This window comes from Molothrus ater, chromosome 2 (genome assembly GCF_012460135.2).
Source record: "Molothrus ater isolate BHLD 08-10-18 breed brown headed cowbird chromosome 2, BPBGC_Mater_1.1, whole genome shotgun sequence".
NCBI lineage: Eukaryota > Metazoa > Chordata > Aves > Passeriformes > Icteridae > Molothrus > Molothrus ater.
In genome coordinates, this window is record NC_050479.2 from 39,702,939 (window position 1) to 39,724,379 (window position 21,441).

The 21,441-nt window shown below is 44.4% G+C and overlaps 1 protein-coding gene and 1 long non-coding RNA gene across 4 annotated transcripts in view; one reads left to right on the plus strand and one right to left on the minus strand.

The window, feature by feature from the left end:
- LOC118701932 (uncharacterized) overlaps positions 1 to 21,441 on the plus strand; it is a 73,707-nt gene that overhangs the window by 9,076 nt on the left and 43,190 nt on the right. The gene's annotated exons all lie outside the window — the stretch shown is intronic.
- Positions 18,015 to 21,441, minus strand: part of CLYBL (citramalyl-CoA lyase) — a 166,373-nt gene continuing 162,946 nt past the window's right edge. Inside the window, exons 8-9 of one of the 3 annotated variants that reach the window (XM_036406898.2) lie at positions 18,568 to 18,667; positions 18,015 to 18,163 (exon numbers count right to left, since the gene is read on the minus strand). In XM_036406898.2, coding sequence (XP_036262791.1) covers positions 18,572 to 18,667 — 96 coding nt within the window. In that variant the 3' untranslated portion in view covers positions 18,015 to 18,163; positions 18,568 to 18,571. Of the gene's footprint in view, positions 18,438 to 18,567; positions 18,668 to 21,441 lie in introns of those variants that run through there. The other 2 variants (XM_054518510.1, XM_054518511.1) reach the window with 2 other exon arrangements.

Sequence of the window (21,441 nt, forward strand, 5' to 3'; positions counted from 1 at the left end):
ATTGTAACAAAAGCCACTCCCCCCATTGCACGAATAAAGTAATTTCCCCCCCTTTTCTTCTCTGAGAAAGCCGTGTATGAAGTTGTGGCAGAGAGGACCCAGGGCACACCAGGGACTGGAATTTAAGAGAGCTGAATCCTACATCAGCCTCCTGTCCTGTTACTCCGTCCTGGAGATAATTGTGCTGTGTCTGTCCCTCTTTCAGCTGTCCTGTCTTTTAGGTCAGGCTTGTTCTTGTTATTTGTACCACACGTAGAACCAAGGGGGCTCCCAATTCACTGTGGTAGTGGTAGTAGTAGTAAAAATTGTAATTATAATTATATTAAGAGACCGAGCTGTAGCCAAAACAAAATCCCTTTTCACACATTCCTATTGAGATGTGATCCATAAAACTGCATTTTTATGTCAACACATTGGCAATGCTATAACCTGGAGGCTGGAATAGGCAAAGGCATAGCTATATGCATATTTATTTTATATCAGCCCATTTTTATACCAGTGTGTGTGTGATTGCATTGCACATAAGAATTTATTCTCCTGTGTTCACCGAGATATGCATACATAGCAGTGTTCCATTTACACAGGTAATGTTAGATGACTAGTTTGTTATTCTGGGTGGTGCACAGGTGTTCTAACCATTTTTGATCAGATGCAAGCTGGTCTAACTCTTTTAGGGCACCAGAAAGGATCATCAGGCTTATAACTTCACAGAGGCAAGGCATTGGCCCTTGCCACTTGTAGCTTCAAAAAAATACCAACAACCAAAACCCAAACTAATTGCAGGAGGTGCTACCACTTCCCTCCTTTGATGTGGCATCTCCCATAGCAGCAGATTGTCTCTCTGGCTCATCCAACTCTGGAGTCAGGTGGTTGTCTAGAAGTGACTTTTCCCCCTCTGGTATTTTGGCTCTTGGTCTCAAGGTTGGAGGCCGCAATTTTCGGCACCTGCTAATATTTTTTTTAACAGATGATAGAAAGGAAAATTTCCAAATGCAGCAGATACAATCTGCTGTTGCCTGGGTCAAGCATGGACCACAGGGTTCATTTGCCCTGGAGATGGGGGGCTAATGCTGTCCATGGTTCTGGCAATTGTCCCGTGTTCCTCTAGGATGGTGGTCGGTGTAGCGCCTTTCTGTGAATTCTGTGAATTCTTTGCTGCAGAGGAGAAGCACACTGTGTGAGAGCTCTCCTCTTCCTGCTGTAGCAGTGACTGGCCCCTCCAGCACCAGGAGAATCCACACTGCCAAAACCTGTAATTTGCATTATTTCAAACACACTTTCATTTAAAATCCAAAGGAAACATTGAACTAATTCAATATATGCAGGTTCAAATTGCAGCACTACCACAGTTAGAATTCAGATGCTCTGTTCCTTGCAGAGATCATGGCTAAAAGAAGTCTTGACATAAAACCCTGCTTTAATATTTCTGGCAGCTCTCTGTCCCACGACTTCCACCACCCTTTGCTAAGCAAGTCCCTTGCCCCCTTCCCTCTGTTTTTCTTGTGACAGTGTGTGTATTTTAATCCAATGTAACTATTTGTTCTCATAGCCTTCCCTGGCCAGCAGGAAGTAATGGGACCTCTGAATGGCTCTTGAGAGGCAAGGGAAATAAATAAAAGACAAGGAAATTGAAAGAATAACAAAGGACAGACCATCCAGAGCAGGTTTCCATTAGGCTCAGGAGGCAAATGACAACAGGCATGGGAGGTTGTAGATGAGACAAAATGTCTCAAAAGGTTTTTGCCACTCTCTGATGACACTGACTAGAAATAAATATGCTTTTTGTCTTTCTTCTGAGTTTTAAGCTGACTCAAGGTGTAAATAATGCGAAATGTAGAAGGTTGGATGTTTGCAGAGTGCATGTTATAGCTGGGACTTCTTCCACTGCCTTTTCCAATACGTGTATATAACTACATGCACACATTTGTAATGCTAGCCACGTCTCTGTGCTGGTAACAGGGATGGGAGAGCTGCATTGCCTTCCTCCAAAAAGTATCTGTTTATCCTCGTCCCAGCCCACATGTGATGGGTACACATGCTTTTCCCCATCTTACATTCAGAAGTCACTGTTAAGATCTCTTTCACAAACTCATTTCTTTAAATGTGCCCATCATAGGGTCAGAGTTTGAAGATATAATCAGAGAGTCCAGGTGAATGTTACTCTCCTCCTTCCCTGCTTTTTAATTTTTTTTTTTTTTTAGTGCTTGCAACACTCTTTTTCAGGTTTGGAAATTAAAGTTATTTTCCTGCCAATGTTTTCTGATTCCATGTGGCAAACATTTTTCTTTACAGTGGAGCAGAAGCCAACATGGCTGCCTCCAACATGCATTGGTTTTGTGTATCCTGTCAACTCTTTCCCAGACAAAGTGAACAGTCCTGGGATCTGTTCTGCCTCCCCCTAGCCCTCTGGTGTGACAATCCTCAGTTTTAGGACATGCATAAAACTGAGGCAAAGTACTGGCTACTTGTAAATACAATTTTGAGGACATTGCTTGTTTTATCGGAACTATGAACACTTTTCCAACTTTCCCCTGTACCTTTCCAAGCTTGGCTATACCAAAAAATGTGACCTAACACCCAAAGCACAGACTGCCACAGGAGTGGGTCTGACTGACTACTCATCTGAGTTGCTCAGGTCCCAGATGATAGATGGTTTATCCTAATTACTTGTTATGTGAACTTTTTGTAAGGACTCTGGCCCTTACAAAACACAGATCAGGGTTGGTGCAGGGTCTGAGGCAGTGCAATGAGCTGGGGTATCTCGCTGTCCTTTACAGATGGAGGAGGTGAGTAGGCTGTGGAAGTGCATTGGAAGTGTCTGTGTTTTCATCCTTTTCATTGGGAGCCCAGGACACACCCTTGGACACAGGATTCCTGGCTTGCTGGCCATTATTCATCCTGAACTACAGTGGTCGTGCTTAAGTAACAAAATCATGAAGCATAAAGGAAAAGAGCTTCAAGACAAGGCAGGAGTTTTTTGTCAGAGCATCTTAAGTATTTCTGTCCATTGTTCTTGCTACATTTCTATTCTTTCCTGCAAGTACATTTATAAAATCAACAACTACAGTAGTTGTCTGTGTTTGTTAATAAATAGGGCTATGCACCACTTCTGGATAAAATCCATGGTTGTGCATGAGTATTACCTCAAAACGTGTGTGTTCCTCTGCCATGGAGAGGTCCCAGTCCACGGGAACTTGGGTAATGAACTGAAGATTAATTCATGTTTCCTGTCACATGTCTGGTTGTGTCTATTAAGGGGCTTAATTATGGAGTCAGTAGCTCTAGGTCCTAAGGAAGTATGTTAGGCTGGTTCTCTCTCCTTTTAACTTTGTTTTCATATTTTGCATTCTGGACAACAACAATTACAATATTGTCCATGTACTGATCCTTTTTCACACAGTATGAACATTGCAGCCTCTGCTGAAGAGTTTTTAGCTGTTTGCTAAGTAAGAGCAGATGTAAAATGAAAGAAGATTTCAGCTCATAGCACAGACTAAGTGCCAGGTTTCAAAACCTGTATTTTGGGGTATGTTTTAAGTTTTGCTTTAGTTTTTATGGTATCATTGTTTACTGTGTTGTCAACAGATTTACTTCTGCTCTCCCTCTGCCCTTATGATACATGTACTGATGAGTGTTTAACTCTTGCCAGAGTGTGCCTCCCATATTGTGAATCAATTGCAGCTTGAAGTTGACACATTTTGCTCCCATTGAGGAATCACTGTTTTATTCATTATGGTGTTGCTATGGTTCTGCCACGATGGACTTTGAGTGTGATTCTGTTGCTCTCAGCAAGTACATGAAAAAAATATGGTGCCTTGTCCTCTGATCTGCCACCTATAAATCAAAGAAAATGATTTGACATATAACTAGTCAGATAATTGCCAAAGACATATGCCAGTTGGGACAAGCCCAAAATAATTTTGGGAAATAGCTGACAAACCCATGGTCAAGCAGGGCAGAATGTGGTCCTGCAATTCCATTCAAACAAATCAGAAATGCCTCCAAAATGACTGTTGCTTCATGTCTGCCCTTACTTTTGGGGCTACTATTTATTTCTGTCACTGGATTAGACACCATAACAGAGCAGTGGTCCTGAGCATTGCAGAGGTTTGTTCCATGGCCAGCTGGAATCTTGGATCTGTGGCACTGAATGTTTCCATATTCCAGCAGAGCAGGTACAGAGGGGAGTTTGGAGAGAGCAGCATGAAGATGAATGCTGGTACTGGTCGCAATTATCTCAGACCTTTTGTTTTCACACCAAATTTCAGGGAAAGGATGAGGCAGAATAGGGAGTGAAAGAAAGGGCAAAGGCCAGGCTGCCAGGACGTCTCTCCTAGATCTCTAGCAAAGAGTGTAGGCCATGCACCTTGGCAGCTAGCTGGAGTCAAGGAGCTCGGAGAAGTCCGCCAAGAGGCAAGGCACAGAAATGAATGCAAGCCATCCAACACTGACCCTGAACTCTGATTGAAGCCAGGTCATTTCTGCAGTCCTTACCCAAACCAGACTCTCCTTGGACCAGCAAGGCTTTGGTTTCTGTATGGACTGCAGATTCTGGGCTCTGACACACCCTGTGGTGGCAGATTTCTGCAAAAAACTGATGGTGCAAGGCCATTGCTCGGGGCTTCACCAGGAGAGAGCGAGCACAGAGGGAAGGGATGTTTCCAAATGAGAAATATATTTTTTTTTTAATGAGTGATATGTTGGCTTCAGGCAAATGGCAGAATGTTTTACTGAAAAGGCTTCTTTATGGGATTGTGGTTTAGCTTGGGGTAGGTTAGAGAAGTCTGTAAACCCCAGGAGCTCAAGGAGTTTGACAGGTTTGACAGGCCTTCCTGCTACTTATGAACAGGAGGCTGGAGCAAGTGTTCTTGAAATCACCTCCCTGTTTTCCATCAAAGCATGCTGGCAAGCCAGAAGAAGAGAAAAACTGTTTTCCTCACCCATTTTATTTTCTTGTATAAAGACAATCTTAGAAATATTTTTTTCCAGATCTTTAAAACTTTGCTTTTTTTGGCTCCTCTCAATACAAAATTCCTGTCCACATTTCTCGGCTTTGGATTAGACCCTTCAACGGAGACTTAAGTACCTTGAAATCAGTACAGCAAGAATCATTATTGACACACCAGAAACTGGTATACATCACCTCTAAAGAACGTGCCAGCTCTAAAGAGCCACTCTCTCACCTGGACCCCATTACCACTGTTCAGCCTTTTTGTGTTCATTTAACTGTACCACGCTCCACACTCTGCTTTGTCCCAAAGTGAGAAAGTAATGGAAATTATGAAAATTATAAAAAATGATGAATGAAAGCCATTGAAATAAAGAAAATGAAAATCACTGTAGAGCTGTATGTGTGTCATGTGCAATGATAGTAAGGGCTGCAGGTCCTGGTGATGACAGGGAGAAGAGCCCTCTTTACTTTCCCTGGGTCAACCTATGCCTTCACACCACCCCTGATCTTAGTAAAGGGAGTGAGTGCTTCCAATTAACGTCACATACTTGCCAGGTTTGCAAAGCAAAGGGCTTGGGTTTCTGCTGTAACAGAAACAGCAGTGGCTGCTGCTGCAATAGTTAAGCCGTCACTGGTCAGAGAGCTGTTGCAGTGTTTGAGCTGGGGGTCACTGCCCTGGAAAGGGGAAGCCTGGAAAGAATCAGTAATTCATGAAAAATGTACACATAAGGAGGAATTTCCTATTTCTTTGAATGATAGTAATTTAATTTAAGAAGAAATCCAGTGACAACTTCCTAGGAAATAAATGCCTTTTTGTAAAGCTCTGTGGTGAAAATGTACTTAGCTGAAAATCAGCAGAATTCTTCTTAGTCTAGTTTCTAAACATGCCTCAGTTCCTAACCTAGTCCTAAGCTTGGGAAACTGAAATGAGCTCTGATAACATGAACAGAATGCTTAGGGCAGAACAAACCCAAGAGATTAAGTTAAATTTGCCAGCTGAAGAAAGCTTCTAAGCTTTATCAAACATACAAGCTGGAGAAAACTCTGAAGGCGGCATGTGAGCCTGCTAATATCTTCCACAGAAATCTTCGAGCCACAAGGAGCTCCTCAGACCTGGGAAAGTTTCCTACCTCCTGAGGAGAAGGAGCAGCTTAGCTCCAGAGGCCAGCCTGTAATTCCATAGCCTTATCCCTGGCAGCACCTGACCAGCCCATCTTATCCAGCTGGCCCAGCTGGGAGGCTCATGGGCAAGCCACTTTATCCAGCACCAGCTCAAAAAGTAGAAATTATAATCCCATAGGCAAAGCACCAGAGAAGCCTAGCTGGACTGAAAAAAGAAAAGCAGGCCCTTCAGTGTAAACCCTCTAGCTCTATTCTACTCTCCTCTTTTTCTTTCTTTCTTTTTTTTTAATATTTAAAAAAACAATTCTTATTCTTTAATGCAAATTATGTATTTCAGCCTCCTAATTCTTGTTCAAAACCAGTTCCTGCTTTTCTGTGCTCACTGTGGTGGACTTTGTCCTACCATTCTCAAAAATTTTCATGGAACAAATATCTTGTCCCCCTTCTGGATGGAGTCATGAAACCTTGGTGTTTCTTTCACATCACCTAGACACTTACCTGGTTTCTTCAATTATGGCAAAAATGACTGCAAGCCCCAAACTGCTTTGCTAGAGCTGTGCAAACACAGTAAGAGGTGACCTGTATGCCAGAATGCATCATCTAAATAGACAAGACAAAGGAAACACAAATGTTCCAGCTGTGCAAAGGGAAACGGATGTATACTGAAATTTCAGAGAAATTTCCACATAGGGAATGTATGCTAGAAGGAAAAATTCGGTCAGGTCCAACTTAGTGCTTTATGACCTTGCTGAGTAGCTTTTCCCTCTGGAATTAAATGTTACCCCCCAGCTTTGCTCTTGGCAGGTTGAGATCCACCCAGGGGGCTGGAGGAGTTATCACCACAGATCACAGGTTTCTCGTGGTGGATATGGACCTGATGATGCTCTGAGCTGCAGCTAGCTGCATAATCACCCTCATCACATCCTACAAATGAAAACCAGAGCCTCCTTCACATACCTCCATCATTAAACAGTTGGTTACAACCACATGAAACCCTTCAGGAGCTGTGGGAATTTCCCTATGGTTCCCAGTCTAGGATTTGGGGTGCACCTCCCCCTGTAGTCCCTCACAAAGCATCCCTGCACTGGTGACTGCCCTTTCTTTGAGCAAGGGATGTCCAACATAGCTTTTCAATTTGAGCTCAGCTCCCACTCCACAACTCATTTTTATTTTACTGGGATACCGGTGAAGCTGTAGCTCAGTAACTGATGTTAAGAGAAACTTTTAACACCTCAACAGCAAATGGAGGAGAATGTTTCCCATTAGTGGCTGAGGAAGTAGTGCTCCCGTAACTTCAGCCTTGAAAGCTAATGAAGCTCAGATTGTGGCCATGGCCTTTGATGTAGAGATGCCTGAGGTCAGTGCAGCTTTCGGAGGTGCCAGTGCTATGCTGTGTCACTGCGTTTGTCTGGGCGGGGGCCCAATAACTCTAATCCTGTAATCATGTTTCTGTAAGCAACAGTATTTATGGTGCAGATAGTGGGGGATAGCTGCAGTGGTAATTAAATCAGGGATAGCTGCAGAGGAAAAGCTAATCCAACCCTGTAATATTTCCAGTAGAGGAAGTTACCGCCAACTACGTCAGTAAATGAGTAGCAAAATACTGGAATTGGTGTAGGGAGAGGGTGTGGGGATTAAAATGCCACGTTTGGCCATCTAATCCATCTCCCTGTCAGGGCCCTCATTCTGCCAGGGGAGTGATGTTAGCACGCTGGCAAAAATCAAGCAATTCAAAGCTGTGCCTTGACACTGCATCTTTAGCTCCCACTAATGCATGGGGAGGGGGGTTAAAGCACCCACTGATGGGTTTGGCACAGCCAGCTCTGGATTTAATTCCTTCTCTTCATCTGTCTTGCAACCTCAGGCCACATACTATGTATTTCATGTCTTCTAACGTAGGCTGCTGTCTCCCAAGTGCATGTGAATTGTTGGAAAAACACAGTGATGTACTCCACTCTAGTGGGGGGGAAAAGCATGTATTTGAGTAAATATGGTTTATCCAAGAGATGAGGAGAGCCTCCAACAAGCTGTTCTGCTGTACTAATGAGTAAATATATAGACATTTCTGCTATTTTATTTTGCACAACTCCATTATAGATAAATATCTTCCGATGTAGTTTTTGTTAAATCAGAGGTCTTTTATACCCTCACTGTTTTAAAGAGGAGAAAAATGGGAGTAGTTGGTATACCCCTTTTGATGTGGATTAACTTTGGTGGGGATTTTGTGTGCAAAACTGGTCATGAAGAATCCACACTGCATATCAAGGAATAAAGAAAAATGATGGTTTAAAGAAAATCTCATGTCAGACTGCAGACTTCAGTTGCATTACTCACAAATGCACATACAAAAATAGACTAATACATAGTATGGATATATATATATGTCTAGAGATACACATTCACAAACATATTTCCTTTAGCTCAGTGCCTAAAAGTTCATTTGTGGGCATCCTGATTCTTGATATATTATTTGTAAACAGAGGGCCAGGGGACTGGAGTATTTCCTTGACTTCAATGGATGATGAGGCTTCAAGCTGTGCACTCAGATTGGGACCTCTAAGTATCCTGCTGCTACCTAACAGCTTGCTGAAAAATGACATAATTTGTGACATCAGCAATATGCTGCTTTAATAGGGGTTTATAAAGCAGTTCCCACCCTTGTGTGTTAGGACAAAAACATCTATAGCTACAAAATCTGAGGTGCCCCCCCTGTATTCCTCACACACCTTGCATCCTTTGTACTTTTTTGGCATGTGTGGCTGTAAAGTCCCAGTATGGGAAGAGTGATAAGCAGCCATTCAGCAACATCTGTGCGAGAGCTCTGGCCCCACCAGCGCCAGGGAAGATGTCACTATTCAGAAGAACAGTGGCTGCCAGTGGGAGGTTCAGCAATGCAGATTTTAATGTGGGGATTTAATTTCAAATACAATTCACAGTTTGTATGCAGTTGAAAGATGTTTATTACCACCCGGATGTTCAGGACATTTTCGGATGAAATAAATTTCAATTTGGACGATTGCTGCTTTTAAAGCATTTTCACGGCTCTGTAAACAATATGCTTTATATAATTCTAATGGCAACAGTGAAGAACACACCAACTTTTAAATCACCCAAAATAATGCCAAAAAAATAACTGGCAACTTTGGATAACAGAATATTAGTCTGATATTGATTCAAATATGAGGGTTGTAATGACTTTTGCAAATGTTCCATTCTATAATACAATAAGAAGAGAATTATTTACCTCTGGGGTAAATTTGTTTTAAAATAAGGTGCAAACTAAAAACCCTCCCATTTTAAAGAATGTAGAAACCTTCAGAACCTGACCAGCAGTAGTAAGGTGTTTTAGCTTGAAGGATTTGGTGCTCTGGAGTCACTGCTGTGTCACTGATACACGAAATGCAGTCAGAAAACCCACCCTGGAAGTCACAACTGCCTGGTCACACCTTCAGCATTTACTCAGATTTCTGGATGGGGGGAGGTTTGACACACTCATGGGAGAGGGGCCTTCACACATGGCTCCTTATAAATGAAATGGGAAGGTATCTCAGGAGACAGATATCTCTGCAAGTGAATGTGTAGTGGATGAGGCAGGGTACCTGCCCTTCAGAAGACCATAATATGGGTTTTCCAGCCCATCACCACTTTGCCCTGAGACAAAGGTGCTTGAGTTAGGAAGAACATAGAATAAATCAGGGAGGGTCCATGCAATAATACAGGGACTTCTTTATCTCTCTAAATAGCAGTGTTGTAGGTCAAAAGCAAGAAAGAAAGGAAGGAAGGAAGCAAGGAAGGAAGGAAAAGAGAGAAAGAGAGAGAAAGAGAGAGAAAGAGAGAGAAAGAGAGAGAAGAGAGAGAGAGAGAGAAAGAAAGAAAGAAAGAAAGAAAGAAAGAAAGAAAGAAAGAAAGAAAGAAAGAAAGAAAGAAAGAAAGAAAGAAAGAAAGAAAGAAAGAAAGAAAGAAAGAAAGAAAGAAAGAAAGAAAAAAAGAAAGAAAGAAAGAAAAAATTTCAAAGGGAGAAGCTGTTCATTAGTGTAGCTATCTAGGCAGCAAACTAAGATGCAAGAACAGCTTGAAAAAATATAGGGGTAAGAAAGTAAATTTCCAATCCTTGTTCATTTTTTAAGAGTCCTCTTTATCCTTTTGTTTCGTTCCATCCCTGTACATTTTGTAGCATCAAAGATTTGCTACATTATAAAAAATTCCTAGAAGACCTTGGGTAGACACCTAGTCTACCCCCTCATAAAGGCCGTGTGGCAAATGCTTACCTTACCTGCCTTTTCTAGAGAAACTTCAGCCCTTTTCTTTACCAACTCATCTCATTGTGCAACTGGCTTTCAATTAGATTCTTTCTTGCTTTACAATAGCGAAGATGCTCATGGATGCAGAGAACAAGGGATGACTCCACTGCAGGGTATGAGGGAATAGGCATCTGTCCTCTCCACCCCCGTTCCTCAGCCCTTTCTCAGCCGCTCTCTAGCAGTAATTCCCCCACCTCTTTGGCCACATCTCTGTTAACATCTGCTTTGCAAGCTGTTTTACATGCCCATCTACTTTTACTTGGAGTTGGTTTTTGTTCAGGCTGCTAACTGGATGCAACAGAGGAGAAAGAGCATAAGGGCTTCCACAGACAGCTCCGGACAAAAATCCCCTCAGATGAGCTTTGGCCATGGGAGAAGGTGGTTTGCCACATATTCCAGGGCTGAATGGGAGGAAAGCATGGAAGGAGACCTGTAATGGCAGAACTCAGTGGGTTTTGCCAGCCTCTCTTCAAATGCCATCAGGAACCTCAGTGATGCAAAGAGGAGCACACTGAACTCACAATGCAGCTGGGCTTCAGCCCTGTGTTTACTTCTGTGTTGGCAGACATGAAATATGCTGTAGAAGCGAAAAACAATTTCTGCTTTTGCTCATAATGCTGAGTTATAACCAACCTTAGCTCTCTGCTGATGTCTGCCCTGGTTTTATGCACATTGACTGTATCCAGAGGGAAAGCCATGGCTTCTATTTCCATACTTGGTTCTCATATGAAATAATGGGGGGAAAGGAGGAGGGGGGAAGATGCAGCTGCAAAAACAGTCAGTGAAACATAAAAATCCCTATTGTTTTGTTGTAGCTCTCGGTGCCCTTCAACTTCTGGGCACAGACAAGACCTCCCCCTGCTCAGGTTCAATACACAGGGGAGCCTTGAGGCTCAGAACTCCCTTCCTACTTTTGCCTAAGCCTTGCTTAAGCAATTGTAGTCAATTGTGCTTTTGTTCACGTTAAAAAAAATAGCCCAATGCATGCTAATTTATAGCCAGGGAAGCAATTAAAAGAAAAAAAGTTTATTATCCTTTTCCCCCCTGCCTCTCAAATGGAGTGTTACAGCAGCAGGGTTTTTTGGTAAACTTGACACAAACTGATGTCAGTGATGGGGGAGCAAGGCCAAGAACCAAGCACATGTCTTTACATCTCCCCTCCACATGAAATGGGACAGCCTTCCAATTTTCTCTGTCTGCCTATACTCAGGAACGTGCATGCTTTAGGAAAACCTAGGCACAAAGATATACTCATTTCCTTAGGCTTTGTCAGTAAATGTGTTCTGTACACATCACCCTCACATACCCACTTAAAAAAATGCTTGTTAAACATTAAACAAAGAATTCCTAATATAGCCACAATGTAGAGACATATTTACCTTTTATTACTGAACTTACTGCCTGCCTTTTTCTGTAAATTATGGCATATTCTTAATATTCAACAAAATGTTAGACACCAACTAGTCCATATGGTGAAGTAAGTTAACACAGCTTGCCTCTCCATTTTGCACCTCTTTGCAAAACCTTAGAACTGCACCAATAGAGGATCTGCCATTAGCACAGGACTGGCCTTTTCTTTCAGGAGGAACTGGTTTTTCAAAACTGATTGAAAAGAAAGCAACAGATTTCTCTCCCTACTACATATTTTAAGTGGTCTCTGAGCAGAGCCATGATGTGGAGCTGGAAGTGCCTGAATGCTTTCGAATGAGCAGGTAGCTTTCACCAGTGCCCCAGAAGTCACACAGGGCAGGCAGGGATGGGCAGCCTCTGCAGGGTGAGCTCCTCTGGAGGCATCTCATGGGCAGAGACCAAGGCTCTTCCCTGCATTCCCACCAAGCACCGCAGAGCTGGGGAACCTTCCTCCAGTAGTTCACAGTAAAACACAAACTCTTCGCTGGCGGCCCAGGTGCTGATGATTGAGGAGGGTGGAAGTGATTTTTCCCCTGGCCTGTGCTCTCACTCAGTAATACCAATGATGTAGGCAGACAGCTCTTTCACATCCACTGCCACTGGTTTCCCTCTCATTTTGCAAGTATTTAATTCTGTGTTGTACAAGCAGAGGCCTCTTGGTGACAAATCTGGAGGCAGGGCTGTCAGTGGTGGTCAGATTTGCAGAGATACATGCACTACCAACTGTATCTAAGCTACATTTTAAGGGAGAGCAGGACATGGAGAGTTAACATAAAGCACTTCCAGTGGCATCCCATAGAGCAACAGACAAGCACAAACACTACTTAATGTATTAGGGGCTACTGCAAAAGCAGGCCAGGAAGGAAGTCAGGTATCTGGAAGCCTAGGCTAGGTCTTCCCAGCAGCATGAACATCTTCCATAATTCTAGGTTATTGCAGGCATGTGTCACACAGAGACCTTCAGCAAGCTTCAGCTCAGAAAATTCGTAACTGGTGTTTGTGCATGACAGCACAGCTTTAATACCATTAGCAGCACTAGAAGAAGTAGGAACAAAATTCTAAACAGAAGATCCAAAGCTACATGGAATCACATTTTAAATTACAGAGGCCCAAGAAGGTAGCATAGGCATTTATTAATCCTCATTCTCATCAGGATGATCAGTTTCAAATGTTGCCAGCAGGCAGTGGGCACCTACAACAGATTTAGAAACAGGGCCTCTTGCACTTCTGAAGACATCATTCCGAGCATCACCTTATGGTACTGGCTTTGATATGACATTTTGGGAGCTTCAGAGTGAATTGGGGAAGTACTAACCCTAAGCACAGTGAGGCTGTCTGATCTCTCCCCTGCTTGAAGTGTGGCATACACAGGACATTTCCACTGTGCATCCCATTCCCTGCAGCCCAGGAAAGCCCCTGTTCTGTTCCCATGAGGGACAGCCAGTGCTGGGAGGCAAAGGGAGGCTTGAAGGAGCACCACGAGGACAAGACCAGGTGGGGATGGTGAGGGGGAGGGAAGGGAAGGTGAGACGGAAATGGAGAGCACAAATTTCTGTGCTGTCCCTTGCAAGCATTGTTGGTGCCATGCTGGAGTTTGTGTGTGTGAGTGTGTGAATGTGTGAGTTTGTGTGAGTGTGAGTGTGTGTGTGAGTGTGTGTGAGTGTGAGAGTGTGAGTGTGAGTGTGTGTGTGAGTTTGTGTGTGTGAGTGTGTGAGTGTGTATGTGTGAGTGTGAGTGTGTGTGTGTGAGTGTGAGTGTGTGAGTGTGTGTGTGTGAGTGTGGGAGTGTGAGTGTGTGTGTGTGAGTGTGTATGTGTGAGTGTGAGTGTGTGAGTTTGTGTGTGTGTGTGAGTGTGAGTGTGTGAGTGTGTGTGTGAGTGTGAGTGTGAGAGTGTGTGAATGTGTGTGTGTGTGTGTGAGTGTGAGAGTGTGTGAATGTGTGTGTGTGTGAGTGTGTGAGTTTGTGTGTGTGAGTGTGAGTGTGAGAGTGTGTGAATGTGTGTGTGAATGTGTGTGTGTGAGTGTGTGTGTGAGTGTGTGTGTGTGAGTTTGTGTGTGTGTGTGAGTGTGTGTGAGTATGAGTGTGTGAGTGTGAGTGTGTGTGTGAGTGTGAGTGTGTGAGTGTGTGTGTGTGTGTGAGTGTGAGAGTGTGTGAATGTGTGTGTGTGTGAGTGTGTGAATGTGTGTGTGTATGAGTGTGTGTGTGTGTGTGTGTGTGTGCGTGTGTGTGTGTGTGTGTGAGTTTGTGTGTGAGTGTGTGAGTGAGTGTGTGAGTGTGTGTGTGAGTGTGTGAGTTTGTGTGTGTGAGTGTGTGAGTGTGTGTGAGCGTGAGAGTGTGTGAATGTGTGTGTGTGTGAGTGTGTGTGTGCACCACTCTGCAGGTGGCCTTTCCAGGGGCACCCTGGTCCCCACTGAAGGGATGCTGTGGCTCTGAGGGTGGCTGGAGGAGGCCGTTTTTGTGGCAGAGTAATGAATGTGATTAAATCACCTCCTCCTCCTTCTACCTTCCTTCCCCTTCCCTTTCTCCTCTATGTCCAGGGCTCCTGGCAGCAGCCCAGGAAGTCATGGGACAGTTCTGGTCCCTGCGGACTGACCATCCGTCCATCCGTCCGTCCGTCCGTCCGTCCGTCCCACGGCCGCAGCCCGGCGGTCCCGCGGCAGTGCGGAGCGCTCCGGGAGTTTCCTGCTGCCGCCCGGGCACCGCTTATCTGCTCCGGGGGGACAGGACACCCCTCCCGTCTGCGGGGCACCTCGTGGTGCAAGTGCCAGCACCCCAAAGCCACCCGAGCACCCCAAAGCCACCCGCAGTGCTCCCCCCTGCCCCGCCGGGGCTCCCTCCGCGGAGTGCGCACTCCCCAGCCGCAGCGATGGGGAAAAAGAGAAGATCGTGGACTTGCCCGCACGAGCTTTCATTCCCTTCTTCCCGCGTTTTAACCTTTATAACAGTTGTTATAAACTAGCCCTGCCTCGGGACTTTGCCGTGCTCTGAACCCGAGGGAGGTGAAAGTGGGAGAAGAGGGTTGGAGGGATGGGATGATGGGATGGATGAAATGCAGTCAAAGTTGGTTTCCCCCCCGACCCCCCTCCTTCTCCAATTCAAAATCAGGAATTACTGCCCGAGGAGCAGATTCTCCGTTTTATTGGCTCGTAAAAAAAAAGTTTTCAAAGCCTAATTTCCACCAGATACATTGATTTTCCGTTGAAAACAGAATTAAAACAATAAGCGCGAGTAGGTGCCATTAAAGCTAAACCATCTCTGGCCGTTAATCACGGGAGAGAAGGATTAGAAAAGTCCGTGAAGGAGCACTGGGTTTGAAACGCAAAAATCCGGAGTTTAGGAAAAGTAAGCTCAGAGGGGGTTGAAGCAGCTTAAGAAACAAGGAGAAACCCTTAATAAGAGTGAAAATTCAGTGTCAGGTTACTTGTCGATATTGCGAGGAATACGCCGTTCCTGTAAGGGATTTGTGGGCGTGAAACGCATCCCTTGCTAAAATACCGTTTGATGTTCGTGTCGAAGAGAAAACCAAAGCAATCTTTTTTCCTTTCAAGTCCCGATTTCAAAACAAAAAAACTCCCGCCAAACCAAAACCAAGCAAAAGAAAAAAAAAAAAAACAAACCAAACAACAACGCCCCAGAAAAATCCCACTAAATTTCCAACGGCATCTCTGAAGAGTTTTCCTGGAGATATTTGCTTCAAACCTCACAGGCGCAGTACCCCTGTGTTCCCGAGGTCTCCCTGCCCTCCCTTCCCCCTTTTCTGCTGCTTGGATGGTCGGCAATGCCCGGCTAAATAATTGTTAGAATTCTAAAAAAAAAAAAAAAAAAAAAAGAAGAAGAAGAAGGAAAAAAAAAAAAAAAGCCGGGAAAATGCGCACCAGCATTCAGGTGCTAACCTACTTATTTGAAAGCAATTTATTTTCCATTTTGCCCGTTTTCCCCCTTTAAAACAGAACGCTGAAAGAAAGAATAAGTGCTTTAACATTTCAGTGTTGTGCTCTGGTAATTACTTTTTCACTTTTCCCCTAAGTTCCAATGTGAAAACCTCACAGGGGGGTCTTTGCTGTAGCAGGGCTACAGTTCCCAATCCCAAGCGCAAGATCTGCAATTACAAACCCATTCGGTGCCCTTCCCTATCATTAATATGCACAAAATCCTGCTGCTAATCTTATAATCTGTTTTGTTTCATCAATTGCTTGCCTAGCACCAGAGGGAAAGAAAAAGAGAGAAAGAAAAAGAAAGAAAGAGGAGAAGAATAAAGCCGGAAAAGCACGGAGAGCTTCGGAAAGTAAACGGAAAAGCCAAATAAATCGGATTTTATTTTTGATAAAGCAAAAATCGTTAAGGCTGTTAAAAGGAAGCGGCATTTTCCGCTGGAGGGGTGGGTGTCAGGGAAATTTAAGGAAAAATCGGAATATATCCAGCAATTTATTTGCATATTCGGTTTCTCCGCGTACGGGTCACGAAGTTCCTTCAGCAGTCAGCTGCGGAGGAGGGAGGGGGCGCGTAAACACCTCGGCAGAGTGTATTCCCATATTCCCATATTCCCATCCCTTGTGTTTGCCGGGGGGGAGGAGGCGCCGAGCGCGGGCGAGCCGTGGGTGCGGGTCCGGGCAGCTCCCGCGGGCTGCTCAGCCTGGCCACTCCGACTTCGGTAAAACAATGAAGACAGTCGTGTTTGAAATCGTCCTCATCCTACTCCTCCCTCCCCCCCGCTCCCTCTTCCTGCGCGGAATCAAGGGAATGAAACCATCTACACCACACGCGTCCTATTGAGATTAATGTAAAAATTATACCCCCCCCCCCCAAAAAAAAAAAAAAAAAAAGGAAAAAAAGCCAACTCACACAAAAAACACCAACCCCAACAACCCTTATCTCATATGTCTTATTCTCCGTGCCCCGCGCCAGGCCCCGCCGCCGCCTTGCCGTGCACCTGATGATTTATTAACGCAATCTGCGGGGAGAGCGACACGCGTGCCCGGCCACGGCTCGTCCCAGCTCATCTCCTAAGTAATTGTTTCTCATTAGTTCTGATAATGTTTTAATAGCGCTGCCCGTAATTTAGTCAGCCTGGAATTAATAACGGAGGGTGTCCTGAAACGCGCGGGGATGAGGGGGAGCTGCAATATAAGCAGGTAGTCTTTAATTAATCAGATTAGCGCGGAGGTCCCCGCGCTGTAAGGGATGCCCCGGCAGCGCCTGGGACGGGACCCGGGCGGCGGAGGGGGAGAGGGGGGTCGGCCCTGGCTGCTCATCCCGAACTCCGCGCAGGGGCTGCGGGGGCTCTCCCGGGGCCGCCCCGGCGGAGCAGGACGGGGCTGAGCGGCTCTCCCGCTGCCGCTGCCGCTGCCGCTGCCGGGCCGGCCCCGCCGTTCCCGGGGGAGCCGCGGAGAGGCGCTCCCGCCGCCCCCGCGCTCCCTTCCCTCGCTGCATCCACGCGGGCCGGATGGTGGGGTTCTCCCTCCCCCCTTTTCCTCTCCCCTTAATTAAACCAAAAATAACCCCAAATAAGTGAAAGCGCTGCTCAGAGACGGAGGGGAAACACACTAAGCGGGGAAACGGGAGGAATAAGGCACTGTGGCTCCATACGTGAAATGGCCATGGAGGCGGTGAGAAATGAAACTAAAAAACAACTGTTTTCTATTTACAATTTAAAATAAACAGAACAGCCTTCCCCGCGGTGTTTGTCTAAGTGCAGCAGCATTGCTGCTGTGTAGGTCATGAAAAGGTTGGTGCATAGTTTAAAACTTCCCATTCTGTTAATTTCTTAAAGAACAGTCGTTCATAGTCTGAGCACAAAAGCTCATGATTTAATGAGGAACAGAAACAAAATCTCTGATTGTTGGTGTTTCAAACTTCATTGGAGTCCTCTGGCAACCACAAGTTGATCCTCTGCAGCTTCAATACCCTTTAGCCCTCCATATAAGAGTACATGCTGAATAGAGGACAATGCCTGGTTGTTATGTTTATTTACCCTTACTACAAGCTGGGTTAACCTCTTCAAAACAGCTTTACTAAGCCCGTTAACCACACAGCCCACATGATCTGTAGCCGTATCCCTAATGTGATGTAAATCTGACTCGAGACCATATGCACAAGTTCTGCTGCATTGTGTCTCCAAAAACTACAAGTTTATTGCCGTCCAACCCTTCCCGGGCTGGACGCTTCCAGGAGGAAACTCTCTGAATAGAGACTGCTTTAAAAAAAAGGAGAAGAAAGTCAAGAGCCCTGCATTGTTGGAGCATTATTTTTAATGGCTGTTGCACACTTACAGAAGGCCAGTGTGGGGGGAAAGCAAAGCTCACACAGGGTAAAGATTTTTATCTCAGTTATTTCAACTGGTGCGTAATTATTCGAGGCTTTCTCCTTTCTGCCAGGAGTTCTGCATCAGAGCAGGAAGAAGCACAGAAAGAAATAGAAAGAATTGAATTAGTTTCCATCTGCTCTTTTAACAGATCTCAGGGCTCATGTTTTGCCTTTCTCTTTCCCTGAAGTCACACTCCCACATTTGCAGTAATTACTGTGATGTCACAGATTTGATGAGGTAACTTCATTGCAGGCTATGAGTAGAACATGGGCCATGCAGGAGTGAGCAGTGGTTTGAGTTGGGAATAGTTTTAGCAATTAGCAATTCCAGCAAGCAAACTATGACAGATCTGCAAAATGGAAATTAATTTCTGTTTAAGCCTGACGTCTTTAATTTTACACCCCCCTTCCCCCTCCCCAAAGTATTATAGTCATCTTTTAAAACAGCTACTGGGGCCCCATGGCGAGAGCTTCATTTACCAGCTCATTTTTTCTTGATGGCTGTGGCAAGTGTAACAATGTTCTGTGCCTGCTTCAGTAATGGCATGTCGATCATGCTCCCGCGGAAAGTAAATGCTCCCTGGAAAAGAGAGAATATGAACTTCCTGAGACACCTTTGGAAATTGTAGTTGGCTGTCTTATTCTTTACAAACACGTCTGTTTGCCAAGAAACATCATCTGCCTCAGGAATCCTGAAGAAGTTTTAGGAGACAAACTCATCGAGACAGGACAAGTGCATTTAAAGAAATGTGAAGGGCAACAAGCTCTCCAAAGGGGAGGCAAAAAGAGAGAGAAAAGAGAAGCCCAGGGTGCAGCTGGCCTGTTTCAGCCTCTCTAGCTGGCAAACACTGAGGGCCAAGGGCAGTGAGGCCGTGTGTGCCAGCTGGGGAGAGGGACTGGCACACCCCACACCCGGGGGCAGCTCTGTTCCCCACCTCCAGCATCACCATCCAGCATCCAGCCAGGGCTGTGCCACAGGGCCAGTGGGAAACTGCCTGCAGACAGAGGGCAAAGCCAGAGCTCCCTTTGTCAGCAAACAGTAGTGGGTGTTTGTAGGGGTGCAGGGAAGTTTTCTTGACTCGGGGGTTTGCTGAGGTTGTGCTGCTGCTGCACCTCTCCGTTAGGTCTGCTAAAGACAGGCTGGGCCTGCGCCGAGACCCAGGGACTGGGATGAAAGCTGAAATAACCAAGTGGGTGGCACAATAATATTGCCCAAATCTCCTCTGGAGCCAAGGTAAAGCCCACCTGAGCACCACACATGGGGAATTTCCCCAAATGGATGCAGAGCTACTCTGCGTGCCTCAGCGGGGGCGATCTGAGAGTCAGGACAGGTTTCAAAAGTCACTTTGTATTCCTAAGAATTTTTTGTTGGTACCATGGTGACAAGTTTAAAACAATTAACTATGAATCACAGTTAAATCTTAAACAGAAGACATTTGCTTCAAATAGTGCCAAACCTGACTTGTTCCCTTAGATGCTTTAATCCCCACGTGTCTCTGAGGTAGGATTTGGAAGATAAAACACTGCATTAAGACATGCTGAAGTTCAACAGACAAAAAACCCCGATCTTATTTGCAATTCTAACAGTAGTTTGACACATTAAAAAAAACCCCAAACAACAAACCCAAAAATCCAAGTACAAATGTGCAATCCCTTCCCTGAAGAACTCAGAGCTGAGCCCCAGCAGTGCACAGGGTGGCTCTGAGAAGCACTGCACACCCTTTTAATGTCCTGTTGCAATTGAAATGGGATCACAGGCTGGCCTTGGGTTTGACAGTGAGCAAGGCTAACCAAGAGCAAGGTACAGTCCACAGCAGAATCTGTGCATGAGCAGTGAGAGAAATGCACAGGAGAACAAACCTTTTTCTGGTTTTCATTTGAGGCTTGATAATTATTAAATAGAGGACTCTAGCAAGTAAAGTGAAAATATAACCCATTTACAAAAATATTTAGGAAATGTGTTGCTCCAGTGGCATATCTAGCTAAACTGAAGCAGCATTAATTACATACCAAATCATGTTCTGGCATAATTAACACAAAAATCCACCTTAAACAATAATGTAACATAAATCAATATTCTTGCATGTAAGAGCAGGCTGCATTAAAGCCATTGAAAACATAATAGTAAGAACTATTATTTTATTCAAACTAGATTTTCCTACTATAATTTCCAATATTTCAGGTAGTTTTGAAGAATCGTACTGACAGGTGCTCAAGGGTTGGTGCTTCAAATTGAATTTTTTTGTTTACTGAGCAAACAATCAACCCTACCACACCCCAACACCAACATAAATGTTATTATTATTACTACTATTATAATATACTGCTTCTAATTATAGCTACATCTCTGTTGTTTTCAGTTACACTTTAAAAACTTTAAAGAAAATGCAGTCTCAAACTATTAAATTTATTATTGGTTGTGAAAAAAAATAGGAAGTAAGTAAACATTTTATGGCATAGGACGTATTTGAAATAATTCAGATCTATACAGTGATCACAAACTGCAAGGTACATTTTTTTTTAACTGTAAGAAAAACATCCTTTACTTGTCCTTTTTTTCCTGTAGGCATTCAGTAATGCCCATTCAGTAACAGCTAATTCAGTAACAAAATAGAGTAAAGCTAATTCAGTAACAGCTATTGCTTACAGAGAAATTTGCATGTGGGATGACAGTCATAAGTAGAAATATGTTGAAGCCTCAAATCATCCTTCCTAGTCCTGTGAAAGGCTGATTTAGGAGTACAGCTATCCTAAGTGCCTGCAATGGTTTGCAGAAAGAGATGGGTGCCTAGCAATGTCAGTTCTGATCTCTGGTGGTCCAAACCATGGCTGGGAGGGCCTCAACCCTTCCACTGACTGGATACAGAATGATCTAAAGTCAGATACCTCTGCAGGTACCTAAGCTGTACCATGATCAATCTGGGCCAGAATGTCTTCTTTATAAAGCAAGAATTAATTAAGCAGCATGCTTGTCCTCTCTTCATTGAAGTAATATGTTTAAAAGGAAAACAGGATAATGGTGTGTACATGGACACACAAACACTGAACCACGTGAGAAATACAGTACATTTCCTGCTTGTCAGTGTGCAGCTGTACTTTGGGTTGCTAGGAATTTGAATTCTTGAAGGAAAAAACATGCCTTTTTTTTTTTTTTCCTAACAGCAAAGGGTAACATGAAGTTGGCTTCTCTGCCTGTTCACTCTGAGGCTTATTTTCCCCCTGCTAATTTGCAGTGTTGAGCTAAAGTCCAGAAAAAGAAACTAATTTTAATGCCATTGAATATACCCTATTCACTGAGTCTCTTTGCACCCACAGGTTTCAACAGATAGGAAATACCAGTAATTACAGCTTTGT